The sequence below is a fragment of the Lathamus discolor genome, chromosome Z (assembly GCF_037157495.1).
Source record: "Lathamus discolor isolate bLatDis1 chromosome Z, bLatDis1.hap1, whole genome shotgun sequence".
Taxonomy (NCBI): Eukaryota; Metazoa; Chordata; class Aves; order Psittaciformes; family Psittacidae; genus Lathamus; species Lathamus discolor.
Window position 1 is genome coordinate 44,519,341 of NC_088909.1, and position 26,507 is coordinate 44,545,847.

Below are 26,507 nucleotides of genomic sequence, written 5' to 3' on the forward strand. Positions count from 1 at the left end.
TTGAAATACACAGAATACAAATTGGGAACAAAACTTAGGCAAAAAAAGAAAAGTCAGTCAGAAAGGTCATGGTAGCATCTCTCAAGCACTAAAGCATTGGCATTCCCTCAGCAAGATCTTTAAATTATAAATATACAGAAGTCTATTGAGTTTACACTGCAGAAAAGCATCACAATACAAACAAGCAAGTGTGCCTGAGGAGGCACTGTACGCTTTTCAGCGAACATCCTGTTTTCATACATCAGAGTAATTTCCACGAAGACAGTAAACAAATAGAAAGCATGCATTTACAAAGTTTACATTTCTGAAATACACTGCTAAAATAGTCACCAGAAGGGGGAAAGTCTGGGGAGCTGTTTAGATAAGAAATATCATGAACCTTAATTTTTAAAGTGACTGCCAGCTGATACAAATTTTCAACAACTTTCTGGCTCCAAAGAGATGACAGTGGCGACTGAAGTTTACTTAGCCTTTTAGCAGAGTCATATTCTTAGGTTTCAGGTTAGATGACAGACTTAGAAATTCCCTGTCTGACTCAGCTCTCTAGAGCTACCTACCAATGCAACTAGCATACATTTGATTTGAAAATACAAGTTCCCACCACCTGTGGCAAATCTCACCTTTAGCTCAGTATTTTTAAGATGTGGTGTGAGAGCAGCAGACTAGCTCCAGAAACACCCTTCCAACAAAACCTAGTCCTGATAAAAACACACTGTCAGTACTTCTAGACACATGAACACTTCATTACATCTTATTTCCAACTACTTATTGCAAATTACACGCTCACCACTTACCCCTTCAAAATCTGTTGGCCCGGGTCACAATACCAAAACTAAATGGGGACCAGCAGAGGAATTTAAAATGGTTTGCGTAAAAAAGGATATTGCTGAAAACGTTAAAGAAACAGACGATTTGGTAGACCAGTACAAGGTTACTCCTAGATTACCTGTGACCAGCTTTGTTTGTTTTCTTGCAAAAAACACCTGCCTAATGCATGAAGTCAGGCACACCGCCAAGGTTAAGAAGGCGTGATTCTCCAGACCCGCAGAAGTGGAAGTGCGCCCGCCGGTGCCTGTCCTGCCTCCCCTGCGCGCCTCCAGAGCTCTCGGTGCGGAAGCACAGCCGGAGACATGCTCTCAGCCCCTCTTCGGGAGCCACCGGTCGGCGGAATCTGCGCTCCGCGAACTGCCCAAACTCGCCAAGTTGAGAAGCGGCTTCACCGGTGGTCAGGGAGGGAGGTGCAGAGAGGGGGAAGGACGGAAGGGCTCCGTACCAGTGCCGCAAAGAACCTCCTCCCGCTGTCGCTACCTGTTGATGAAGCCATCCCCATCGCCGTCGCAGGTCTGGAAGAGGCGCCTCATCCTCTCCTCCTCGCCCGTACTAGAGGTATCGCTGCTGCTACTGCTGGCGCTGCTCACCTCCGCGACAGCTGCCGCCGCCATCATGCGCCCCAGCAGCTCCGGAGAGGACGGAGTGGGAGGCGAGACTGCTCTAGGTGCCCGAGATTTTCGGTCGCAACGAGCCCGCAGAGGACGGCCAGCAGCACAAAGCCGGGAAGAGAGCCCAACCGCGTGGACCCGGCCCGCAAACACGGGGCGGGCGGGGGGGGCGAAGAGGCCGGGCCGTGCAAGATGGAGCCCCGCCTCCCGCAGCGGCGGGACCCCCGGGGGCCATGGTACTACCTCTGAGCGCCTCGACACGGCGAATAAGCACAGTGGTCGCTGCGCGCTCCCCTCTGTAGGTCGCCGCCATCCTTCCTCCTCCTTGCTGGTGCCGGAAGCCACGGCGGCACCGTGAGAGAGTGGCTTGGCCACGCCAGGGACAGCTGCCCTCATCATTAGGGTACCGGAGTCCAGATACCAAGTGCTGGGCAAACCTCAGTCCAGTGGTCCGGGTGTCTCTCCTTCTGTAGTGGGACAGGTGCTGCCCTCTGTCTCAGGATGCCTGTTTCACTAGAGCTGGCCTGTGGAAGCCAATTCTAGGCAAATCACAACAATCCCCAGCATCTTCAGTAGGCCCATGACTGCAATCATGGTAGGAGCATTCTGGGGCGACCAGCCCCTCCTGACATCCAGTTCCTTTCCACTGGTCAAATTTCACTTCAAAAGTACATAATTTGTCTTTCTGCTCCAGCAGTTGATCATCAGATAGTGCTCTAAACTTTCTCATGACTCACACCTATCCCCGTCTGTCTCCTTTGCATTTAGAAAAAAGTAATTTGCTTTGCAGTTAATGTTGCCAGATGAAAAAAATTCCTTTCATATCCTTGGCACCCTTTTCAACACCTAATTAAGTTTTAATCAGCCTCTTCTCCTTTTTCATGTGAAAAGAACTGATACACCAACAGCACCACTGGCAACATCTTTTCTCTCTACTGGAAATACCTATTTTGAGGAGGCCTAGAACAGCATTTGCCTGTTTGATAGTAGCATTACAATTCTTACTCCGTCATCCCGTGATGAATAAGGTCAGCCAAGTCTTTCCTAGCCTATTTATGTATATGGGGAAAAAAAAAAAAAAAAACCAACAACCTTGTTATTATGGGTATGCATTTCTCTCATAGTATCAGATATTATCCTTCCCCTACTACTTCAGTCTTTGGAGACAGCTTCTTCCCACATAACAACTTGATCTTCCTTGTTACTGACAATGGCTCATGAATATGTAAAGTAAGCAGAATTATCACACTTATATTGTTGCACAGTCCCTTTCAAGTATAATCTGAGATGGCAGTAATTCTAACTTAATATTTATTGTATCTTAAGTAGTCATTACAAGACAAAGAGTCTCTATGGTGTTTTATTAACTAAAATTACTTGCAAGTGGAAGCATGTGCACACTCACTCTCATACTCTCCATCTCTGCAGTTTTCCAAATCGGGTTGCTCATGCTGGTTCTTTCTGGATGACCAGAGCACTGGACTATGAAGCAAACACACTTCCCATACTCTTTCAAGACTATGAAAGGTGAGAATATTACAAGTATCCTTCTTTCAGACTATATTGTGTAATCCTTGAAGGTTTACACCATGTTCCATCTTTTGACCTCCAATAGTCTCACTCTCAGTCTTAGTGAGTGCCTTTTCTCAGTCCTGTATAGGATGTTGCTCATGTGTGAGAGGGGTGTTTACTGCAGCTGTTTGTTTACATAAAGGTTGGATGAGCTGGGCAGTCACAAGACCATTTTCTTCTGCCAGATCCCATAGACTAGCTGTTCAACACCACACAGAGGATTTCTTGCACACACTCTGCAAATGCAGCACACACTTCTTATTAAGAACTAAAATTTTTAACCATACAGAGTCCTAAAACAGAATTTCCTGGCAAAGCCACCAATACCAATGTAGCAAGATTGGATCCAAACCACAGCAATGAGCATTTCCAAGAATAACCTCCCTCCTTCCTGATGCAATCTGCCAAGCCTCACAGTCACCCAGTTCTTAACTTTTTCTATTTTTAAAATTAATTTCCCACATCTTCTCTAATCTAGCTAAATTTCCTAGTTGGCATTTTTGTATTCTGTTCTCATTGTGCATGCATGCTTCATGCAGTAGCTTTCTTTGTGGATCAGGAATTTATCCATTCCTTATATTCTCTTTGCTAATGACCTGAGTTCTTCTTGCTAGCTTTTCCCCTTCTGGGAGATCAGTGGTAGTTACTTTTTGTGTCTTCAAGGCAAGTCTCAAGAAAACCTAGTGCAGTAGTTTCAGACTTCGATTTTCTGATTTTCACTTGCACCAGTTCCTTCTACCTGGTAGGAACAGCTGATATCCTAGCTGTGGTATGGCATCCAAGGCAGTAAAACCAGCTGAGTTTGCTGGTTTGTATCATGATCCACATCTAACTTTTAAAAGGTTGTATCACACTGCTCTAAGCTGTAGTTCCCCACATCATGGTGTCTGCTACGAACTATGTGGCAGTTCACTCCTGCAGCCATAAATGTGAATTTCAGATGGCAAAACCAAACCAAAACAAACAAACGAAAAAAAAAGACCCAACAAAACCCAACCAACCAACCAAGTAAAAACAGAGAACAAACTGTGCCTTAGAAGGTACAATCCTTCCTGAAGTGCATTTTGACTGTCCCTGGCAGGAAGGGCGCACGGTGTCCAGGAAGTTATGAAGAGAGAACAAAGATAGTGAGATTTCCACTGTTTTTATCAAAGAGAAAATGTTACACTAGGTGAAGACCTGGCTGAATGCAAAAGAACACTTCTTTTGCTGGCTGGCACAGAGCTGTATGTAAAGGTCTTTTCTCAAAAGCCTGAGAGAAGACATAACTAATGGGAAGCTCAACCTGTGTTACCACACCATGAGGCATGCTCTATGCCACACTAGTATGGGCATGTTTGGATTCCATGGGCTCCAGGGAGGATGTTGCCGCTCCTCCTTCCACAGGCCAGTCAGCTGGAGGGCAACCTCAAAGGTGGCACAGAATCACACTTAGTATTTTTGGAAGTAAATTCACCAAAACAGAAGACCAGTTTGCACAGCTGCCCCAAGAAGTGGGCTTAGGGCACTAAGTACCTAAGTAACTAAAAACATTGGTCCTATCAGCACCGTTCCCAGGCCGAAAGTCAAAAACACAGCACTGCACCAGCTACCAAGAAGGAGAAAAAATGACTGCTACTGCTGAATCCAGGACATCAAGAAAATCTTCCTCCTTCTTCACTGAAGCATGGAACTACTCTGTGTTCAGAAGATTTTGTTGCCCAAATGCTGACTTCTGTAGTTTGTATCAGCAGTTTGGGAAGAATGATTTATTGGTTGTTTGAAATAGTTTTCAGGTATATTTATAGTGAAAACCAAGCAGATAGCAAAAAAAAAAAAAAAAAAACAAAACCAAAACAAGCAGATAGTAAAAATCATGCTCAGCATGCCAGTACTCGCTCATCTTTACAATATGTTAAATTCAAACACTATTCATTTACTAAGTCAGGCTTCCCTTTATTTCACTAGTATTTTATGAGTTCCTGTCTTAAACTCCTGCAGGCAGATTAACATCTACTGTAATGCTATAAACAGTTACATTAGCTGTGAATTCAGGCTGCAGCTTTATTTTCCAGCAGGAGTATGTAAAAATAGTTCTTTCTTTCTCCATGTGTATCCCCACAGAGTACTTTGTGTCATGTCTTTTTATTTGAGTGACTACACTTTTTTTTTCTTTCCACACTGGAGAATCAACACAGCAATAAAAGTTGCAAGCTATGTATTAAGAAATTTGTCATGCAGCCTGCACTCAGGCATCATCGTACTCTTAACTATATAGATGAGACCTAACTTAACAACTAGTTATCATCTCTGTGAGCTGTTATACACACAAGATTACAAGTTGAGGTCAGAATCGGGCCTCAGGAATCTTGCAGAATCACATGGGGTTTTTTTGTAGAAAGGCAAGATGATGCTACACATGAACTGGTAACAAAACTGGGCTTGTAATTAAACATTTCTGACATGACTCTTTCAAACAAGTTATGACCTTTCATTTATTACTGTTGATACTAAGGAAGATGGAGAGACATGAATTTGTTGAATGGACCACTCGGTGGATAAAGAATTGGCTGGATGGCCACACGCAAAGAGTTGTGGTCAACGGCTCAATGTCCATATGGAGACCAGTGATGATGGTGTTCCTCAGGGACTGGTGTTGGGACTGATCCTGTTCAACATCCTTTGTCAGTGACATGGGCAGTGGGATTGATACACCCTTAGCAAATTTGTTGATGACAACCAAGCTCTGCAGTTCAGTTGACACACTGGAGGAAGGAATGCCATCCAGAGAGACCTTGACATACTTGAGAGGTGGGCCAGTGCCAACCTCATTAAGTTCAACAAGGCCAAGTGCAAGGTCCTACACCTGGGTCAGGGCAGTCCCAGGCACAGCTACAGGTGGAGAAGTGATTCAGAGCAGCTCTGCAGAGAAGGACTTGGGGGTATTGATGGATGAGAAACTCATTATGACTCGGTTTTAACGTGTGATCACAGCCCAGAAACCAACTGTGTGCTGGGCTGCATCAAAAGGAGCGTGACCAGCAGATTGAGGGAGGTGATCCTTCCCCTCTGCTCTGCTCTGGTGAGACCCCACTTGAGAGTATTGTATGCAGTTCTGGTATGCTCAGCATTAGAAGGACATGGAGCTGTTGGAGCAAGTCCAGAGGAGGTCCACAGGAATTATAAGGGGCCTTTAGCACCTCCCATATGACGACAGGCTGAGAAAATTGGGGCTGTTCAGCCTGGAGAAGAGAGGATATGTGGAGACCTCATAGCTGCCTTCCAGTATCTGAAGGGGGCCTATAAGGATGCCAGAGAGGGACCCTTCACCAGGAACTGTAGTGATAGGACAAGAGGTAATTAATGGGTTTAGACTTAAACAGGAAAGATTCAGTTTAGATATAAAGAAGAAAATTCTGTACTCCAAGGGCAGCAAGACAGTAGCACAGGTTGTCCAGAGCAGCTGTGGCTGTGTTACCCCTGGCAGTGTTCAAGGCCTGGTTGGACGGGGCTTGGAGCAACCTGGCCTAGTGGAACGTGTCCCTGCCTCTGGCAGGGGGATTGGAACTACATGACATTAAGGTTCCTTCCAACCCATTCTGTGATTCTATGGTAGGAGGAATCCTTACATTGTTAAGCTAAAGAATTTAACTTTTCGTATTGTCATAAATGTGATCTGCTCTGACACGCCAACGCTGAACATCGCAAAAACCAGCTATAATGAAGTAGCCATTGAGCACCTTGTTTGCTGACGTACGGGAGCCCAGGGATCGGTCATGGGCAGCCGCCGCGCGGCGGCCACTTTGTTCGGGCTGGCCTGCCGACCTCTGAGAGGACGAGGGCGCCGCAAGCGGCAGACAAGGGGTCGCGGGAGCTGAGAAGAGGAGGGCGCTGCCGGTGGGCGGATAACGCCAGAAGATCCGCCTCCCACCGCGCCTCCTACAGGCTCCTACTTGCGCGCCCTGCCCCGCGCGTGACGCCACGACGCTGTGCGGCACGCCTCTGGCGCTGCTCCGTGCTTTAGCGCTTCCTCGCGCTCCTCGCGGTCACCGGAGCACCACCTGGCGCCGCACTCGCCGCTGGTCGTGCGGCCATGTCTCTGCCCAGTAGCGTCTCCCCACGGCAGGCCGGTGAGCATTCGGGTACCCCCGCTCCGGCCGGCCCTGCTGCGGGCCGCGGCCGACGCAAGAGGCTGAAGGATATCCGCGTTGACGAGGAGGTGGAGATCGCGGTGAACCTTGCTCTGGAGCGGTTCCGGTACGGAGAGGAGAAAGGTGTGTTTGCGACAGCCCGGCCGTAGGGGAAAGAGGCGGAGTGAGGCAGGTGCGCGCCGGGCGGGCCCGTGGCGGCGGCGGGGGGGTGGGCTGTGGACTCCTGATCTGGGCCGGCACCGAATAAGGCCTGCAGCGGGGTGACGGGCATCTAGGCCCGAATGCTCGGTATTGGTTCAGCAGCAGAAGCAGTTCCTCAGCCCCTTTCCGCCCGCTAGCAGATATGAGTCGTAGAATAGTTAAAGATACTGTAATTCTGTTGTTTACGGCAGAGTATGATAGATTTGGAGATTGAAAAACTCGTAACATTAAGTTAATATGTCAAGGATACTGCATGTTGTGTAGTTAATTTGCTTTTTTTGATACCTTTCTAGAAATGGAATTTCCTTCTTCTTTCACTAGTTCTGAAAGAGCATTTGTTCACCGTCTCTGTCAGTCTCTTGGGCTGATATCTAAAAGTAAAGGGTAAGTTGGAGTCTGATTTTTATTTATTGTTTTAATTTTTTTTGTGCAAATGTATGACTCGTGTTAAAAATATCTGTTTCTAGCATATCCTGTGTTGTTGCAGGGAATAGTGCTAGAGACAATAGTTTAAAAAGTAACATAAACCCAACGGTATTTGTGCTTTGCGTTATTTCTATTATATTTACTAAAAAAAATCTGCTTCGTTTGAGATAGCTTGCCTTTGTTTTGTGGATTTCATGGGTCCATGAAAAAGTCTTGGTAAGCCAAGATCTGTTCTGTTTTTTGTGTACTGTTGTTTGCTCAACGGTTTTGCATAGAATCTCATACCTTAACAGATAAAGTGTAACCTGGAGGAGCACGTCCAAAGGAGGTTTTTCTGTTGAGAAGTGCAGAAGGGAGTTCATATGCAAGTGTGGTAACATTTCTTTTTATTACTCTCCTCTGATCTTTTGAAGATAAAACCCATGTTTATTGACCTGATGAGCTTGCTTAAAAGCTGAGAATCTGGCTCCATTGGGAGTTCAGGTGCCAAAGCAACAGGAAAGGGAAAGTTCCAGGAGCATTACATATAACTGTTAGGATCATAGAATCATAGAATAGTTAGGGTTGGAAAGGACCTCAAGATCATCTAGTTCCAACCCCCCTGCCGTGGGCAGGGACACCTCACACTAAACCATCCCACACAAGGCTTCACCAACCTGGCCTTGAACACTGCCAGGGATGGAGCACTCACAACCTCCCTGGGCAACCGATTCCAGTGTCTCACCACCCTAACAGGAAAGAATTTCCTCCTTATATCCAATCTAAATTTCCCCTGTTTAAGTTTTAACCCATTACCCCTTGTCCTGTCACTACAGTCCCTGACGAAGAGTCCCTTCCCAGCATCCCTGTAGGCCCCCTTCAGATACTGGAGGTTGTCTCTGTGTAGACTTTTGTTAATCTGTAGCAGCATTTGCTGCTCCTCATTTTTGGTCATATGTAATGTTCAGTAAATACAGATAAGTGTATTCAGCACTGATTGTGTTGAATGTATAGCTTGATTTCAGAAGACCTTATTCAAGTATAGTGCTGTTCCAGCATGGTTCCAGTCTCAGAATGGTATAGTTGATTTTTTCCCGAGGTGCCTCAGACAGTAAATTTGGCTGAACTTGCATGTCCTTGCAGCATATTTTGGAAACATGGAGTGTTGGAGTTGTCAGATGCGTGCAGACGGTTAGCAGGAACATGCTTAAGTTGTACAGTGCCTGTGCTTACAGGCTGTACAGGTGTACCAGGTAAACCCTTCTTGAATCCATCTTGATTCTTTCAGAAATTTGTAGCTGTCTCTGAGTGGTTCCCTGTTAGATTCTGTAGTATTATGGGTAATTGTTTACATAGACTATCTCAAGTTAGAAGGGACCCATAAGGATCGAGTCGAAATTCCTGGTCCTCTCAGGACTACCTAACACTAAACGATATGACATCATCCATATGCTCGTTGAGCTCTGGCAGGCTTGGTGCTGTGACCTCCCTAGGAAGCCTGTTCCAGAGACCACCCTCTCAGTGAAGAACTTTTTCGTGATGTCCAGCCTGAACTTCCCCTGACACAGCTTCTTGGTGTGACCTTTTGTGAACTTGTGACCCTGAGAAGTAATTTTCAAAGTGTTGATACATCGTTGTAGGCCAGGCACAAGATAGTTCAGTTTCAAATGTGTTTACAACAGTACTTTGCATTTTAGTGTCAGAGTTCAGTCTGAGAACAAATGCAGTGTTATGGTTTGGACTTCGGCTCTAATTCTACCTTGTACATCTTTGATAATTAACACCCTAGGAGTCTAATTTGTTTTACTGAATTTTGTTAAGGCTTGGAATATCACTGCAAGGCTGCCTGTTTGTCTGTTATGTCTGTTTGTTGATAGACATAACATAGTGATAGGTTTTTACAGAAAGGTAAGCAGAACAATGTTACATTATGAAGGCCTAATCATAGGATTATGCTGTGTGTAGTCATCTGAAGTCTGCAGTGTCTGTGCTGTACTACCTTGTGTGAGTGGAGGGTGTTTTTTATGGGGGATATTGTGGATTCTTCTGTTGTTTTTGTGTGTGTTATGCTATGTAGGACATTATTTGGAAGTTTCGAGATACAACATTGTATGTGAAAATAATTTGGCAGCAGTCTTGAAAGAATCATAGGATATTTTGGGTTGGAAGGGACCTTAAAGATTATCTAGTTCCAACCCAGCTGCTGTGGGTGGGGACACCTTCCTCTAGACCAGGTTGCTCCAAGCCACACCCAAGCCCAGCCTTGAACACTTCCAAGGATGGGGCATCCACAGCTTCTCTGCACAGCCTTTGCCAGTGTCTCACCACCCTCATAGTGAAGGATTTCTTCCCTATATCTAATCTAAGTCTACCGTCTTGTCAGCCTAAAGCCATTCTGCCTTGTCCTGGCACTACATGCCATTGTAAAAAGTCCCTCTCCAGATTTCTTGTACGCCCCTTTAGGTACTGAAAGACTCCTGTAAAGTCTCTCCAGAGCCTTCTTTTCTTCAGGGTGAGCAAGCCCAGCTCTCTCTGCTTGTCTCCATAGCAGAAGTGCTCCAGCCTTCACAGCGTCTCCATGGCCTTCTCTGGACTCACTCAAGCAGGTCCATGTCCCTCGTTGTGTTGAGGGGCCCAGAACTGTATGCAGAACTGCAGGTGGGGTCTCCTGGGAATGGAGTAGAGGGGGAGAATCTCCTCCCTTGCCCTGCTGGTGTCATGGTTTAAACTCAGTCAGCCACACAGCTGCTCTCTCACTGCCCTCCCCACCTCCTCCCCCTGGCTCCCAGAGGGATGGCAAGGAGAATTGAAAGAATGTAACTCCCACAGGTTGAGATAAGAACAGTCCAGTAACTGAGGTATAACACAAAACCACTGCTGCTACCACCAATAATAATAATGATAAGGGAAGTAACAAGGGAAGAGAATATAACCACTCACCACCCACTGACTGATACCCAGCCTGACTCAAGCAATGATCTAGCCCTTCTGGGTAACTGCCCCCAGCTGATATAGTGGGCACGACGTGCTGTGGTGTGGAATACCTCTTTGGCTAGTTTGGGTCAGGTGTCTTGTTTCTGCTTCCTCCCAGCTTCCCCTCCTCCCTGGCAGAGCATGAGACTCAGAAAGTCTTTGGTCAGAGTAAACATTACTGAGCAGGAACTAAAAACATTGGTGTTATCCACGCTGTTCCCAGGCTGAAAGTCAAAACCACAGCACTGCACCAGCTACTAAGAAGGAGAAAAATGACTGCCACTGCTGAGCCCAGGCCTTCTGATGCAGGCCAGTGTACAGTTGGTTTCTGGGCTGCGGCGCACACCAAAGCTGGCTCATACTGAACTTCTTGTCAGCCAACACCTCCAAGTCCTCCTCAGGGCTGCTCTCAAAGAGTTCTCTGCCCAGCCTGTATTTGTGCTTGGGACTTAACAATTGTGGTTGAAGATCATTAAATAGATCTAAATAGGTTGCATATTCTGAAAGTACCTTTTTTTTTTTTTTTTCCTTCCCTGCCAGAAAAGGAGCAAATCGATACCTGACTGTGAAGAAGAAGGATGGATCAGAAGTAGCACATGCAATAATGACTTGTGTCTTGGCTCCCAGTACAAAACATGCTGTTCGGAATTTAATTCAGAGATTTCCTGTAACAAATAAAGAACGAACAGAACTTCTGCCAAAGACAGAGCGAGGAAATGCGTGTGCTGTTGAATCTGGTATGTTCAGTGTGTCTTCTGATACGCACTTGTGATTCAGCACTGCATAAAAAAAAATCAGCAACTCACAACGCAGCCACAAAACAACCCCCTTTCTTTCCTGCCTCTACCATCCCAGCTGACACCCTCCCCCACCACAGACCGTTAATTTTCTTGACTTTCAGTTGTTAATATAGGGTCTTTTAAAAGTGGTGTCATGAGGAGCTTGAGCAGTCATGTCACCTGTGTTCCCATGTCTCCCCTGTGCAAAGTTACTTTTAAATCTTTACACCAGTTCCAGGCAAATTTATTTGCAAGTACGTTTCTGAAATGTGAGGTCCTACAAGTTCCATGAGGTGAGACGGGGGAAAAAGACTGTAAGAAAACCCTTACGAGAAAATGAGTCTGGCTGTTCTTAAAGAAATTAATGGCCTCCCAAAATAAGTTGGGTGGTTTTTTTTTTGTCATTTTCTAAAATAGATTTGGTCCCTCTGAAACTACTATATAGACTTCTTGATTTCTACAGTATGAAAGAGTTCAGTGGAAGGCAAACTTCTGATACGGGTTTTTTTTAAACAATGCTTTTAACAAGATCATTGCTCTAACAGTTATGAGTCTAAGAGTTATGTTGTGTTTCTGTGTGCAAAGCTGGGTGTAGTGCGTGCAGAACACTTGTACCAGTATGCCTTGTTCCATTGGATATTTCTGACTAATACTATTTCATGGTTTAAGTGCTTTCTTTGCTAGTTTCCTTTTTCAGTTGTTTCAGTTGTTTAATAGGATTGTTTAATGAACAGAGTGAAACTATAATAAAAGCAGTTCCTTAGAGATGTAAGGCATAAGGTGATGAATACTGTAAAATTTGTCTTTCTTCTCTAGAATGGTTTTTGGCTCTTTCTTCTGTTGGCCTGTGTCTGTCTTGAGAAGACAGTGCTTAAAATTTAATATATTAATCTGTTAATCCCATTAAATACGTATAATTGAATTTACAAAAGATCTTCATTCTTCTGGAAAAATAATTATTGATGAATTATAGAATAGCATTTGCGGTCCTGAATTTGAAGTAGTCTTCTACAAAGATATGTGGGTGCTTTGGCTACTTAAGCATTATTTTCTAATACATGACAGTGTGCTTCATGGGTTCAGTGGTTTAAGTACAGCATGGTTCGGTCTGTATGGTAAGATGAATTTCATGGACTAGAGCAGTAGCTTATGTAAAACTGACTGAAGGGAGGTCATAAAAGACCAGGGAGGATATAAAAGGAAGGGGTTTTTTTTCTAAGAAGACGTGCTTGAGTAATTTTGGGGCTTAACTGTACAGTGAATATTTCTGGACACAGTATGGAGGTGTGAATACGTAAACTTGATAAAAGTCCAGGAAAATATGCCAGGCTGCTTTTCTTAGGTTTAGTTTCTATTTTTGCTCTTCATGACCTTTTTTGACTTTGAGCAATGCCCTGGGTAGTCTCGTTTTGCTTAAAATATCTATGAAAGTAAAAACTCATTTGAACAATATTTATTTCAAATATTGTAACAGAATGTGTTGTTATGAATATGGTTTTAAATGTGTGATGGGTTTGTCACTTCATCAGTAGGGGTGCGTATAAAGTCAGGAATATTCAATTTTATGTACTGTTTGAAAGCAGTGTTTTAGTGACCCTTTGTAGTAAGTAAGTTGATAACTTCTCTTACAGAAAACAGAGAAGTGAACAAGACAAGTGGACGACTTAACAATGGCATACCCCAGGTTCCAGTGAAAAGAGGGGAGTCAGAGTTTGATTCCTTCAGGCAGTCTCTACCAGTTTTTGAAAAACAGGAAGAAATTGTCAAAATAATAAAGGACAATAAAGTTGTTTTGATTGTAGGAGAGACTGGATCAGGAAAAACTACTCAAGTATGTTTCTTCAATGAAATAACAAAGATAACAGTATTTATACAAAACTAATGCAAATTTTATAATATTTCTATAATACAGGATTTCTTTATGCTAGTTTTGCTGTGTAGTTGAAAGTCTTGTGTTCTAATTAATTTTCTTGCTTTTGAAATACTATGCCAGCAGATGTGTTCTAAAAGCATAATAGTTCTGCACAATTTTCTGATAAATACTAGGTTTTCATTAAAATAGTGTAAAATATTGAAGGAAGGGTAGCTATGATTTTCCTTAGCCCTTTTGCTTCCAAAGCTAGTTCTGCTCTTAATGTCTAGAGTAGAATATTATTGTGTTAAAACCTTTTTCTTTTTTTTTATAGATTTTTTCTGAAGCAGATTAAACTTAGAATCAGAAATTTATTTGAAATACATTTGCAATGATAATTCTATAGTGAATTCTTTTGCCACCTGTGTAATACTGAGATGCAGTTCAGTTGTTTCACTATGGTAAACAAGCTGACTTTATCAAACTAAAAAGTAAATTTAAACCACTTCTTTACAGATTCCTCAGTTCCTTCTTGATGACTGTTACAAAACTGGAACTCCTTGCCGTATATTTTGCACTCAGCCAAGACGCTTGGCAGCCGTTGCTGTGGCTGAAAGAGTGGCAGCAGAAAGAAGAGAAAAGATTGGCCAGACAATTGGTTATCAGATCCGATTAGAAAGCAGGTACTACTTCTTAAAGTCAATTGATCTTATGTTGGTATCTTTAGTCTTGTGTACATTTAAACCACAATGTATTTGGGATACAGCCTAGCAAATAAGTATAGATAGGTTATGTTATTTCAGGTCATGGAATATTTAAGAGTGAGAAGGACAGTGTCTGTCCTGTATTTTGCAAGTTCTTGTAGTCAGTTGTCTTTAAGTGAACTGCAGGTGCTTTGTCTTGATTTGTTTTTGGGTGTTGTGTGGAATTCCTTGTCTTATTTTCAGATCAAGTCTACACTTTCCTCTCTTTTTCTGCCAACTTAACAGATATTGATCCAGAAGTTCTGCAGGTTTAACAATAGATAGGAAGACCACCATGCTGTAATGAATGCTGTGCAGTGAAAGTTCATAGGGGACGTAAAAAAGAAAAAAGCAACATTTTAATATTGAGCATTACTTACCAGTATAGTTTGGGTAAAATTTACTCTGTTTCAGCTTTGATGTTTAAAGCATGAAGTGACACAAAAGTAGAGATTCCTAAGTCACTTGAGGAATTTGTTCCTAAAGGAGAGCAGGAACTGATGAAAGTCTGAAGGTTGTGTGAACTGTGAAGGTAGCGGGATTTTCCAGGAATGAGCAGCAATTGACATGTGAGTGAGAAGATGGCAAAAGGTATAGCCATTTCTTGTATGGATGAAGATATCGTGTAGCTAATGAAAATTAGTGCACTCGAACAACAAAACCAAGTTAAAGAAGAATTTGAATATGTGTACAAAAGCTTACAAGGCTATTAAGGGATTAAAAGAACTAGTAAAGATGAACTGCAAATAAAGTGGATGGTTAATATGTGGAAGTATGATGCTGGCTGAAGCAGAACAAAGTATAGGTCAAATAAAAACGGAAGAATTACTGGAAGCAGTGCAGAAAATCCTGCTTAAGAAGAATCAACAGATTAAACTCAAGAGAAAGATCAAAAAGGAGAGATGGCAATATTTTCAACTTTGGGCAAAAAAGATGTGGGCTGGAGGTATTTACAATGATGATTTCTAGAAGGCTACTGAGGAAGCAAGAGTAGAGATGGGTAAAGCAAAGGAGGGATGAATTCCAAACTTGGAAACAAATATGCATATAATGACTACGAACTCACATCTTCAGGGAAAGAACTGTAGAGTACAATACAGAGCAACTTGTTGGTACTTAAGGTGGCAGTGCTGGAGAAAATAAAGGCAATTGCTGGTTTTACTTGTACAGCTAACTCTGCCACAGGTACTAGAATAGTCACTTTTTAAGATTTTGAAATTCTTGAAAAAGCATTTGAAAAGGATCAGCTGATTTCTTTGTGATTCAGTCACATACAGCGTATTGGGTTTGTGTGTCAAGGTTTTGGTAGAAGGGGTCTGTCTACCTGTGAGAAGCTGCTAGAAGTTTCCTCCATGTCCAACATAACCAATGCCAGCTAACTCCAACAAAGACACATTGCTGGCCAAAGACAAGCCTGTTAGTGACAGTGGTGGGACTTCTGGGATAATGCATTTGAGAAGGGGGGGTAGGGGGGTGAAACACATCGCAAAAAACCCCAACCCAACTGTGCAATTACACCTGGAGAGAAGAGTGAGAAGACGTGGCAGAAACAGCCCTGCAGGCACCCAGGCCAGCACAGGAGGAGGGGAGGAAGTGCTCCAGGTACCAGAGCAGAGGTTCCACTGCAGCCCATGGTGCAGCCCATGGTGAGGTAGGTTGTGCCCCTGTAGCCCAGGAAAGTCCATGGTGGAGCACATTCCACTTACAGCCAATGGAGGACCCCATACTGGAGCAGGGGGATGCCTGAAGGAGGCCGTTATCCCACAGGAAGCCTCTGCTGGAGTGGAGTCCTGGTGGGACCTGTGGCAGCACAGAAAGAGGAGTTTGCACTAGAGAGGTTTTCTGCAGGGCTTGTGATCCTGCAGGGACCCATGCTGGGGCAGTTGCTGAAGAGCTGCAGCACCTTGGAGGGACTCAGGTTGAAGAAGTTCATAGAGGACTGTCTCATGTGGGAGGGACCCCATGTTGGAGCAGGAGAAGAGTGTGAAGAGTTGTGGTTTAATTGCAGGTGCCAACTAAATACCAAGCAGTCACTCACTTACTCCACTGCTCCCACACCAGGTGGGATGGGGGGAAGAATCAGGAGAAGGTAAAACCTGAGGGTTGAGATAAAAAACTGTTTACTGATTGAAGCAAAGTAAATAATTAATAATAGGGAGCAAAAAAAGAGACTAAGAATAAAATTCAGGAAAAACAGGCGATGCACAATACAACTGCTCAGTACCCACTGACTGATACCCAGCCCAATCCAAGCGGCGATCAGTTTCTACTGGCATGATGTGCTGTGATAAGGAATACCCCTTTGGCTAGTTTGTGTCGGGGTCCTCTATCTGCTTCCTCCTGGCTTCCCATGCCCCTCCTCACTGGCAGAGCATGAGAGGCTGAAAAAGCCTTGATCAGGGTAGATGCTACTGAGCAACAACTAAAACATCAGTGTGTTACTGGCATTGTTCTCAGATTGAAGCCACAACAGCACTGTGCCAGCTACTGGGAGGAAAAGTAACTCTATCACAGCTGGAAACCAGGAGAGAGTCCTCCCCTTGAGGAGGACTCTCAGGGGGATGAGACAATGTGTGATGAGCTGGCTGCAAGCCCCATTCTGTGTCCCCCTGTGCCCCTGGAGGGGAGGAGGCAGAGAATCTGGGAGTAAAGCCCAGGAAGACAGGAGGGGTGGGGGAAATACTTGGTTTTACTTTTCATTATGCTACTGTGATTTGATTGGTAATAAATTAAACTAATTTCCCCAAGTAAGGTCTGTTTTGCCCATGATAGTAACTGATGTATGATCTCTCCCTGTCCTTATCTTGACTCACAGGCCTTTCTTGGTATTTTCTCTCCTCTGTCTAGTTAAGGAGGGGGAGTGATAGAGCAGCTTTGGTGGGCTCCTGGTTTACAGCCAAGGTCAACTCACCACACAGAGGGAAATAAAAGACTGTATCCAAGCATATGCTGAAGAACTGGAATCTGTTTTTCCAATGCAGTCCATACTGAATTTTCCAGTAAATTAAACAACATGCAGAGGTTCTCAAGGTTCTGTTTCACTTGCTTATTTATTTTTATAAATTTAAATCTCACTTTGTTAGTAAATCCGTTGAAGTTTTGGAGCATAAGCACCAAGGTTGCTTAGGCACTCTCTGGGAATTGGCATAGTTTAAAAGAAATAACGTGCATGGATTCTTTGGTGAGAGAACTGTAATTCTGCTGGTGAGCAGCTATTAAATCCTTTAATTTTCAGTAAGTGGTGGGAAGCTAGCCACATTTAAATGGTGCAGAAAACTGAAGAATCTTTTTGAACTGTTCAATAGGGTTTCTCCAAAGACACTGTTAACGTTTTGCACTAATGGTGTACTACTTCGCACACTGATGGCAGGAGACAGCACTCTATCAACTGTGACACATGTTATTGTGGTAAGAATCCTGTTTCATGTGAGCTCTTACAGTATGTGTTACTTGTTAGCTGGAAGGTGAGATCTTAGTTTTCTTTATTAATTTGCTGAGCATGTAAGGTATTTTTGTTTGGTTAGAATGTAAATTAACATTGGAGCCTTACTGAATCTTTATTGTAGCATGTACATTTTTGATTTTTTAATTTCTTTTGGTGAGTAAAAGTTATCTTATTTTACATCCATGCCAATAATTAATTTGGGAATCATGATGCAGTTTTGGAGGACAGAGCTCTTAAGTTTTTTTTTTCTGAACTGCCTCTGTCAGCAGAAAAGTCCTAGGGAGGCTAATGTAGATACATGATTCAGTGTGTGTGAGAATTTCTTGTACTGTGTACTTGTTTTAGCAATATCAGGTTTGCAGTCTGTTTGTTTGTGCAAATGTTTTTAAGATAATGAGTCATCTAATTTTGAGCACATTATTTAAGTGTATTTGTTTACGTATATGTATGTAATTATTTCTATTGTGCGGTTTGATAAATCAGTGGAACCAGAATGTTTAACACAAGTTCTTCCTTGCTGAAGATAGAAAAATTTGTAATTTTAGGTGCTTGTCTGTTAAACTAAATGGAAAAAAAGTATAAGAATGATTTATACATTATTGACTGTAGCCTAAAATGTTGTGCTTGTATCCCTGCTTTGTAAGTTCATAATATAAACCAAAACAGAACACACCAGCAAAGATGATTAATCAGTCATGTGCCTTAATTGATTATAAGCTTTGTGCATGACTTAATGGATTGAAGCAATTCAACTTTTTTCTGATTATGTGGTATCATACATTTCTCTAACTGTTCATCCATTATGATTCAGTGAGCGAGAATTTATTAAAATAAGATGTGCAGGATTTGGGTTTGTATTATTATCCTGAAAATGAAATTAAAATACAAGAATTCGAAAAGTTTCAGATATTCACTTTAACCTCTGAAATCGTTATGTGTGGCTTGTGCATTACCAGTGCAGTCTGCTCTGGTGTCTTTATAAAACCTCTTGAAATATTTTTTCACTTCTGGATAGTTTTTAAAAAAATTCTCACTTAAACTGGACTTACACATTTTAATGCATTTATAATGTGCTGGCAAATCACATATTTTAGTTTTGTTTTTTTTTTAAAGTTCATGTTTCTAAAAAGTTATTGTTTTTGATCTGTGATGTTTACCTGCTATTTGTTTTTTGTTTTCTGTTTTATTTTCCCCTTTTGTTATAGGATGAAGTACATGAGAGGGATAGGTTCAGTGACTTCTTGTTAATAAAACTGAGAGATGTGTTGCAAAAGCACGCTAATTTAAAACTAATTATTTCTAGTGCTGCTCTAGATGCAAATCTCTTTATTAGGTATTTTGGAAGTTGCCCAGTAATACACAGTAAGTATTTATGTAAACTCTTAAATCTGAGTATACCTGCCCTAGGACTTAGAGATCTTATTAAACTGTAGTAAACCAATCTGAGTAAGGGAACATAGATTTATGTTCCCTTTTTTTTATTCCTCTTCACCCTTCTGGCTTACAAATTTTCTGCATGGTTGACCTCCTCTGGCACCTTGCAGTCCTCTTCTTTTTCAACAATGATGTCAAAGTGTAACTGTTTTGAGAAGAAGGTTTTAAGAGAAATGCTTTCTTTTCAAGACAGTCCAGTAGACTGTCTGCATGTCAGCCTTTTTCAAGAAGTTCAGCAGGCTCAGAACATGGATAGGATCACTTTCTTTAGAATCTTCTCTACAAATGATCTGTTTATTTTAGTGAATGTTCCTGAAAAAGAAGTCTGGTGGGGTTTTTTGGAGATTGAAGTGTTTATTTCTAGTTCACAGTTCTGAATTTCTGCCTAGTAAAATAAGGCTTTTAGACTGTTGAAGAAGAATCTGGAAATTACACAATTTCAATGTTTTCCAAAATTTTCTTTGGAGAAGGGAAATCTCAGTTGTAACTGTTGTGTGGCTTTCCAGTTTACTCTTTTTGTAGCTCCCTGTTCATTTATTCATATGTTTATTTAGGAAATTCTGATGGCAATCTCTCCAGTTTACCTGAGTGGTTATATTGTTATCACATACTAGTCTTCACAGACTAATCACAACTGAAAAGATACTTTCCCTTTTCCAATTTTGAGAATTAAGAATTAGAGGAGGTTTAAGATACTTTGTTAATGTAATGAAAAAGATTTGATCCTCCTTCCACAATATAGCTGACAAAATCCTGACCACAGAAAACAGCATTTTGTAGTTCTGGGTTCCTGTGGTACACAGAGTTTGTGATCAGTGTTGGAAGACTTCCTCTCTGACAGCTTCTAAAAGTATGTGAACTTGTAGCTTGTTTTTTCTGAAAAAAAAAGTCCTGGGTCGTTTAAACTCGGCTATGGCAAATGTTTGCTAACAGACAACACATCAGAATGTAGGGGTTTTAATTCTTCCTGTAAAAAAGAATCCTTTGATGTCCATAAATAAGCTCTAGAAAACAGTGATATTGAAAAAGAAATCAGGGTGAATTATTAGAAGATAAAGGCCCCTGGAATGTCTCATTCATCAGGAAGTATTTAGTCAAAAGCACCAAATTTGGCTGAGGTGATTGAGGAAGCTGAGAGAAGTCCCATCTCCTCATACACTCCTCATGAAATAAAGTAGTTTAATACAAAGGTGCTAATATGCCTGTGGGATCTTACACTAAAACTGCGTTAATTACTGTTAGATTTTGTAATCCAGGTGTCAGTTTTACACAGTGAATTCTTTTTTGTAACACTAAACAAAAATGGTTATTTTCTTTTTCTTATTTTGATAAAAATTCAATTAATAACTGTCAATCTTAGGAGCATTTCTTGCTATATAACACTTAATAGAATTGAAGAGATCAGTGATAAATAAAGTACGTAGCTGATGTTTCCCTTTTAAAATGTTGTTTTGTTTTGTGGCCCAGAATTTTAAGAAAATAAACTCCAGTGAAGATACCCTTACAAGACATTTGTTAATACTGTATGAATTATTTATACTTTCAGTACAAGGAAGACCTTTTGAAGTTAAAGAGATGTTTTTGGAGGACATTTTACGAAGCACTGGGTACACAAACAAAGAGATGGTAAAATACAAAAAAGAGAAGCAGCGAGGTTGGTGGACTTCTTAATTATTAGGTTTGGCACTGAGTCTCACTGATTGATTGAACAAATAAATAGAATTATTCTGTTAAAATTTCACAGTCAAAATATTAAATGAGAAATGGTTAGATGGCAGCAAGTATCTTTAAGTTCCCAATGTCTACATTATTGAAGTAGATTATGCAACTTCAAAAAGAAAGTTTTTCACTTTCAGTGGTTACATTCTATTTGCTTTCAGTTAATAAATGTTAAATTTTTCCTCATTATTAAGGAGTTGAATTGCATATAACTGGGGACTTTGCCTAGATGAAAACTGTAGAAGCAGAAGATACTATGTGCTGACTTTTGAGTGAAAACTGAAGTGCAGCCATTAAAGAGGGCATGATTTTGTACATCTTGCACGTATGTGGTTCTCATTAGGAATGTCTTCATTGCATTCTTGAGACATGGATGTATTCAATATGTATCCCAGAAGCATTAACACACATGAATTTAATGTAGTTGCTTTGCAGTTGGTTAAGTGTATACATATGAGACATTTTCCTGACAACTGAAAGTAATGATCATAGTCTGTATTCAAAAAAAAAAAAAAGTGGGCAAAACCCAAATCTGTACCGTATAGTACTAACTGTATGTTTATCGTGGTGCTTAACTCTGGTCACTGTGTATAGAAAAATTCACTTGAGGCACACGGATGTCTTCTACTGTTTTTTCTACTTGTAGACAAAAGTTAGTTGTTTCATGCAGGAGCTGTATCACTTCTCTTTGGTATTTCACTTCTGGAGAAAGATCTGAACTGATCATGGCGTAGAAGATACTTACTTAGGAAGCTCATTTGAATACACTAAATTGGAATACTGGAGAGTTAGGGTTAAGCACCCAAATGGTGGTTTTTGTGCTGTTCTTATAGCAGATGTTTGCAGTGGTGCCCTTCAGGTGCCCTTAATAATGGAATATTAGACTGATAAGAGAATTAAATAAAAGGAGATTGAATAGGTAACTTTGTGACTTGATATAAGTGGGTTTTGTAACTGAAAACAATAATAAAAATGACTAAAAAAAAAAACCAAAACAACGAACAACAAAACTTTATGCATTTTAGAGGAGAAACAGCAAAGCAGTCTTACTGAGTGGTGCTCTGCTCAGGAAAATAATACCAAAGTGGAATCTCAAAGACAAAGATCTGTCCCAAGTGCAACTGAGGAGTATAATCTGTTGGATGATAGTGGTGACACACTATTTAATCAACTGGTAAGTTTTTCCTTTTGTTGTAAGAGATGTTTAAATCTGCATTGTATTATTACTACCCATATAAAAACTGTTTTCTAAAGGTGTTACTCCTTTTGTGTGTCTAGAATGATATTAACATTTTTTATTTTTTTATTAGTGTGAATGGTCCTGGCTAACATGTGCTTTTCAATTATGATGGTTGTACATATCTTTTGTTCAGATCAAATGGCTAAACTGCCATTGTTTAAGGTACTTGCGTATGATACAATAAACGCTTTCACTGATGCTTGAATGCTGTATTTCTGGTTGTTACTTTGAAAACTCACTGTTCAAATTCTTCATGTCTAATACATGAGGATAAAGACCGCTCTTGGAGGAGATTCATCTTTCAATGTAGTTTTTTCTCTTCAGGCTGAGAAAGATGTGAATTGCCTTGAGCCATGGCTAATAAAAGAAATGGATTCATGTCTTTCTGATATCTGGTTGAATAAAGATGTTGATTCCTTTGCTCAGGTGTTCCACCTCATTTTAACTGAAAATGTCAGTGGTAAGTTTTTCATCTTATTGCATAAAAAAACCCAAAAAACCCAACTAAAACCAACAACCTGCACCACAAAATGGCTCTTATTTCTGTGGCTACTCTGTCTCCAATTTCAAATGTTAGAATTCTGGTGTGTAGTGAAAAAAAATAATAGGGTTAGCAAAATTAATGAGGTTTATATGAAGTGTTGGCATGTTTCTAAAATAGTGTTAAATTCGCATGAACTGACTAGTGGGGTAAAGTGAGGAAACATTTTCTTCCGGGTGGATTTTGAAAGTGATTTTTATACTACCTTTTGCTGAAAAAATAATGTTTGTATTAGGTTTGCTGATGTCTGTTGTATTTCTCAGTTGATTATAGGCACAGTGAAACCAGCGCAACTGCACTAATGATTGCCTCAGGGAGAGGCTTTCTGAGTCAAGTAGAACAGCTGATAAGTATGGGAGCAAGTATCCACTGCAAATCATCCAATGGCTGGTAAAACAAACAGATAAACTGAAAGATAGATTTATTTGTCAAGATACAAAGGAGAAACAACTTTCTATAACATCTAAACTAATTTGCTAATTTATCTGACTGTTATAAGCACTAATATATTTTGACAGTCTTAAACAATTTCTGACTTCTCTTTATCACATTATTTTCCATATATGCTAAATTCAGATTTTAATTAAACAGTCTCAATATGGGATATAGTCTCTTGGTTTCAATGAGTCTGATTTGACACACTGGTTAGAAGAAAAATTGGAATGTTTCTTGCTGTATTGATTAAATTAGATCTAAAATGTTTGGCAATTTTATTTTCAGAGACTAACCTATATTGGATTTAAAAATAAATTATTACATATGCAAAGATCTTTGCTATATCTGTAAATATATTGTATCATGCAAACAATGTGTGAATGTGTAAAAATTCAGATTTTTGTGTCTTCATATAAACAGAGAACTATACTAAATAATTTTAGTATGTAAAGATAAGAATTAGGATTCCAGAGGTATGATATGTGAAAAAATTCATGAAGAATGTAATTTAAAACGAAAACAGAGTGAACTGCATTGTGAGGGGGACAACTCAAAGACATGAAAAAGCCTAATGTTTTCATGCCTTTTTGAGAGAAAGATAGGGGATATGACTCCTCGGGTTGACTTAAAGGAGCTAGTAAAGGGTACTGCAAAAAGGCATGGCTCATCCTGGCACACTGGTGTATGTTTTTTGAAGGAAAGGCACATTCTTCCTCCTCATTTCTTTCTGCATGTTTGAGGGTACTTCTGTATAAAACTGGGATTTTCTTTTTGCGGTTACCTGAAATCCGATTGCTACTACACCTGTTCATGCACTTTAAAATGGGAAGTTGCAGATCCAGCAATAGCAACACTGATTAAACATTAATGCAGAAACGGATAGAGAAGTGCAGAATCAGTTGTCTCCTCATGTAACATTCTATTCATATGCATCTTATGAAGTGAGAAATTAATACAGATTTTTACGCAACTCTTTTCAGGATGGCTTTGGACTGGGCTAAACGCTTTGGGCAGACTGAGGTTGTTGACCTTTTAGAGTCCTACAGGTAAGCTATAACTAATTTGCAGAAGCTGCTGAAAATATGTAAGGTTTAATGCTCTTAGATTAGGTTTTATCGTCGTTCAGTCAGAACAGATTATATCTTTTTATGCTGTAAAATCTGGCCTAAATAGCAAGATCTATTTGAGAATAAGAGTATTTTGAAAATGTATTTGTGGAAGAAAAAGTTTGTTTGTATTCAGTATCATAGTGATTATGTTTGCATGACTCCTTGGGTAAATATAGTTCTAGTGGTGTGGAATTTCTTTATTATTAGCACTTATCACCTTAATATGGATATGCCTATCATTATTATATTACGTAGGCAGGGTGTGATTGTAGTAACTGAAATACACAGAGGACATGCCCATTCTATACCATATACCATTTTAATTTCAGATGGTTATTCTGGAAACAAATCTATTGGGTATTGTTGAAACATGATAGCATATTAAAGAAACTTTATATGAGTAACATGGCCATTCAGGAACTGGTTTTCAGTTAATTTGCAGATACAGTAGCTTCAGTGTGTAGAGCCCTGTATTATTATTATTTCTCTTAGTGCAGTTTGGTTTATGTTAGTGTAATATCTGCTTAACTGTTATGCTAGTGAGGTTTTTGAAAAATACATTTCTTTTAAATAGTTTTCCCTTAACAGATTAACAGATGCAGTCTTTATACCTTGAGTTCTGTCACATTTGCTTATGGTTGTGTCTCAATAAAGTACAATAAAGTTAACGCTAAAAATTGAAGTTGCGTGCTTTGCTAAGGTAAGACTTAAGTCAGTGAATGGTAATAGTTTTGTGGAGATGTTGTTCTCCTACACTTTAAAATTAAAATTCAAGATGAGTAGTCTTGTTGATCTAAATTTGAGTTGATGGGTGAATGCAAACCTGAAGCAAACAACCTTGATTCTGGCCTATGTATTTGTGTATTTTAGTGCTTCAGTGGAATCTGGAAATCTGGATGAAAGTTCCCTGGTCCAAACAAGTGGTAGTGACCTGGATGCAGAGGACAGAGAACTGTTGAAAGCTTATCATCACAGTTTTGATGATGAAAAAGTGGATCTGGACCTGATTATGCACTTACTGTATAACATCTGTAGTAGTTGTGATGCTGGTACGTATATGCATGCACTCCCCGTAAATCATTGTGGATTCAGCTTCTGATGAATTGTGCTCTTTTTTCAGTAATTCCAAATAGGTAAAACCTTCCAACTGCCTAGTATACAGAGTGCTGACATATGTTAACTCTGCAAACCAACTTCTTTTTTAGGAGCGATTTTAATATTTCTTCCTGGATATGATGAAATAGTTAACCTGAGGGACCGTATTCTTTTTGATGACAAGAGATTTGCTGATAATGCTCACAGGTAGAACCTCTAATTTTATGGTTGCCTTGAGTTTATACTGTTTCTTTTAAAAATCCTTTAAATGTGTTCTTTGTCTTGCATTAGATACCAAGTTTTCATGCTTCATTCAAATATGCAGACTTTGGATCAGAAGAAGGTGCTTAAAAGTCCACCTTCTGGCATCCGCAAAATAGCAAGTATCTAAGGACTTTGTGAGATATTATGTTGATCTATTTTGTCATTGCTTTTACAGCTATTTCAGCCACTATAGACTCTTTTCTTTTTTTAATTGCAGATTCTTTCCACTAATATTGCAGAAACCAGCGTAACAGTTAATGATGTTGTATTTGTTATTGATTCAGGGAAGGTGAAAGAGGTATGATTGACTTGAGCTTGTTTTGGGAAATATGTATCCTAGTGTTCGTAATACATAAATTTGGGGGATTTACATAGTAGTCTGAGAGGTAGTGCATGTCGAATGACAAAACTCACTGAGGTTTTGACATCCGTTTGTTTTATTACCAATACTGTAAATAGCTAGCTGTTTAAATCCCCTGTAAAAGCTATTGCAGGTTGATATATCTACATGTTTATATATATATATAGGTATATGAATATAGTATTTCTATTTGATTTTTTTTTTTATAACAAGTCCATCAGTGTAGACCACCATCTTCCTGAGACTTGGAGAACACTAGGACTTCCCTTTGTGCTGTAACTGTATCTAGCCCAAATCTAATCCATTAAGTTTTTAAGCATTGTTTTTGATATGTTGAGTGCATATTCCCTAATTGATTGCTCAAGAAAAATGAGATAGCTTAGTGAGGCAGTTTAGGACCTTTTATATGAGTTGGGAAATAAAACCAGATTTCCTAGGAGACACTCAAACCAGGTATCTGAAGTTCTCATTGCTAATACAGTTTTTTTTGTGTGTAATGTTGCATCAAATGTAGGAAAATAAGGGTGTAATTTTCAAGTCAAAGAGGAAAACTGTTTAATATGATACCATGGTTTTGCTTGGTTTGTGATACCACAAAACACAACCCGTATCTTTTGTTGACTTACAATTGCCTATTGACTAGAAATCTCTAATTTAGAAAACTGTGTAGCAGTTTCTACAAAGATACTGCAAAGGAGGTAGCATAAATTCTCTTGAAATTAAGTACTTTAGAACCTACCTTTGTGCCAGAAGCTCATGGTTCTTAGTAT

General features: G+C 40.5%; 2 protein-coding genes and 1 long non-coding RNA gene across 8 annotated transcripts in view; 2 read left to right on the top strand and 1 right to left on the bottom strand.

Moving 5' to 3' along the window:
• MCC (MCC regulator of WNT signaling pathway) overlaps positions 1-1,727 on the bottom strand; it is a 221,468-nt gene extending 219,741 nt beyond the window's left edge. Inside the window, exon 1 of one of the 2 annotated variants that reach the window (XM_065663559.1) lies at positions 1,309-1,727. In XM_065663559.1, coding sequence (XP_065519631.1) covers positions 1,309-1,445 — 137 coding nt within the window. In that variant the 5' untranslated portion in view covers positions 1,446-1,727. The remainder of the gene's footprint in view (positions 1-1,308) is intronic. The other variant, XM_065663557.1, reaches the window with a different exon arrangement.
• Positions 930-5,470, top strand: LOC136005771 (uncharacterized). Its single transcript, XR_010608878.1, has 3 exons — positions 930-1,386; positions 2,868-2,966; positions 4,557-5,470. It is a non-coding gene; the product is annotated as an uncharacterized LOC136005771 (long non-coding RNA).
• Positions 5,471-6,973: 1,503 nt separating this feature from the next.
• YTHDC2 (YTH N6-methyladenosine RNA binding protein C2) overlaps positions 6,974-26,507 on the top strand; it is a 33,352-nt gene continuing 13,818 nt past the window's right edge. Inside the window, exons 1-17 of one of the 5 annotated variants that reach the window (XM_065661130.1) lie at positions 6,974-7,264; positions 7,636-7,726; positions 8,891-9,000; positions 11,266-11,457; positions 13,131-13,330; positions 13,868-14,034; positions 17,400-17,502; positions 18,745-18,901; positions 20,520-20,627; positions 21,718-21,866; positions 22,257-22,392; positions 22,737-22,863; positions 23,889-23,954; positions 24,888-25,066; positions 25,223-25,319; positions 25,404-25,491; positions 25,594-25,674. In XM_065661130.1, coding sequence (XP_065517202.1) covers positions 7,084-7,264; positions 7,636-7,726; positions 8,891-9,000; positions 11,266-11,457; positions 13,131-13,330; positions 13,868-14,034; positions 17,400-17,502; positions 18,745-18,901; positions 20,520-20,627; positions 21,718-21,866; positions 22,257-22,392; positions 22,737-22,863; positions 23,889-23,954; positions 24,888-25,066; positions 25,223-25,319; positions 25,404-25,491; positions 25,594-25,674 — 2,232 coding nt within the window. In that variant the 5' untranslated portion in view covers positions 6,974-7,083. Of the gene's footprint in view, positions 7,265-7,635; positions 7,727-7,962; positions 8,142-8,890; positions 9,001-11,260; positions 11,458-13,130; positions 13,331-13,867; positions 14,035-16,946; positions 17,125-17,399; positions 17,503-18,744; positions 18,902-20,519; positions 20,628-21,717; positions 21,867-22,256; positions 22,393-22,736; positions 22,864-23,888; positions 23,955-24,887; positions 25,067-25,222; positions 25,320-25,403; positions 25,492-25,593; positions 25,675-26,507 lie in introns of those variants that run through there. The other 4 variants (XM_065661131.1, XM_065661133.1, XM_065661132.1 and 1 more) reach the window with 4 other exon arrangements.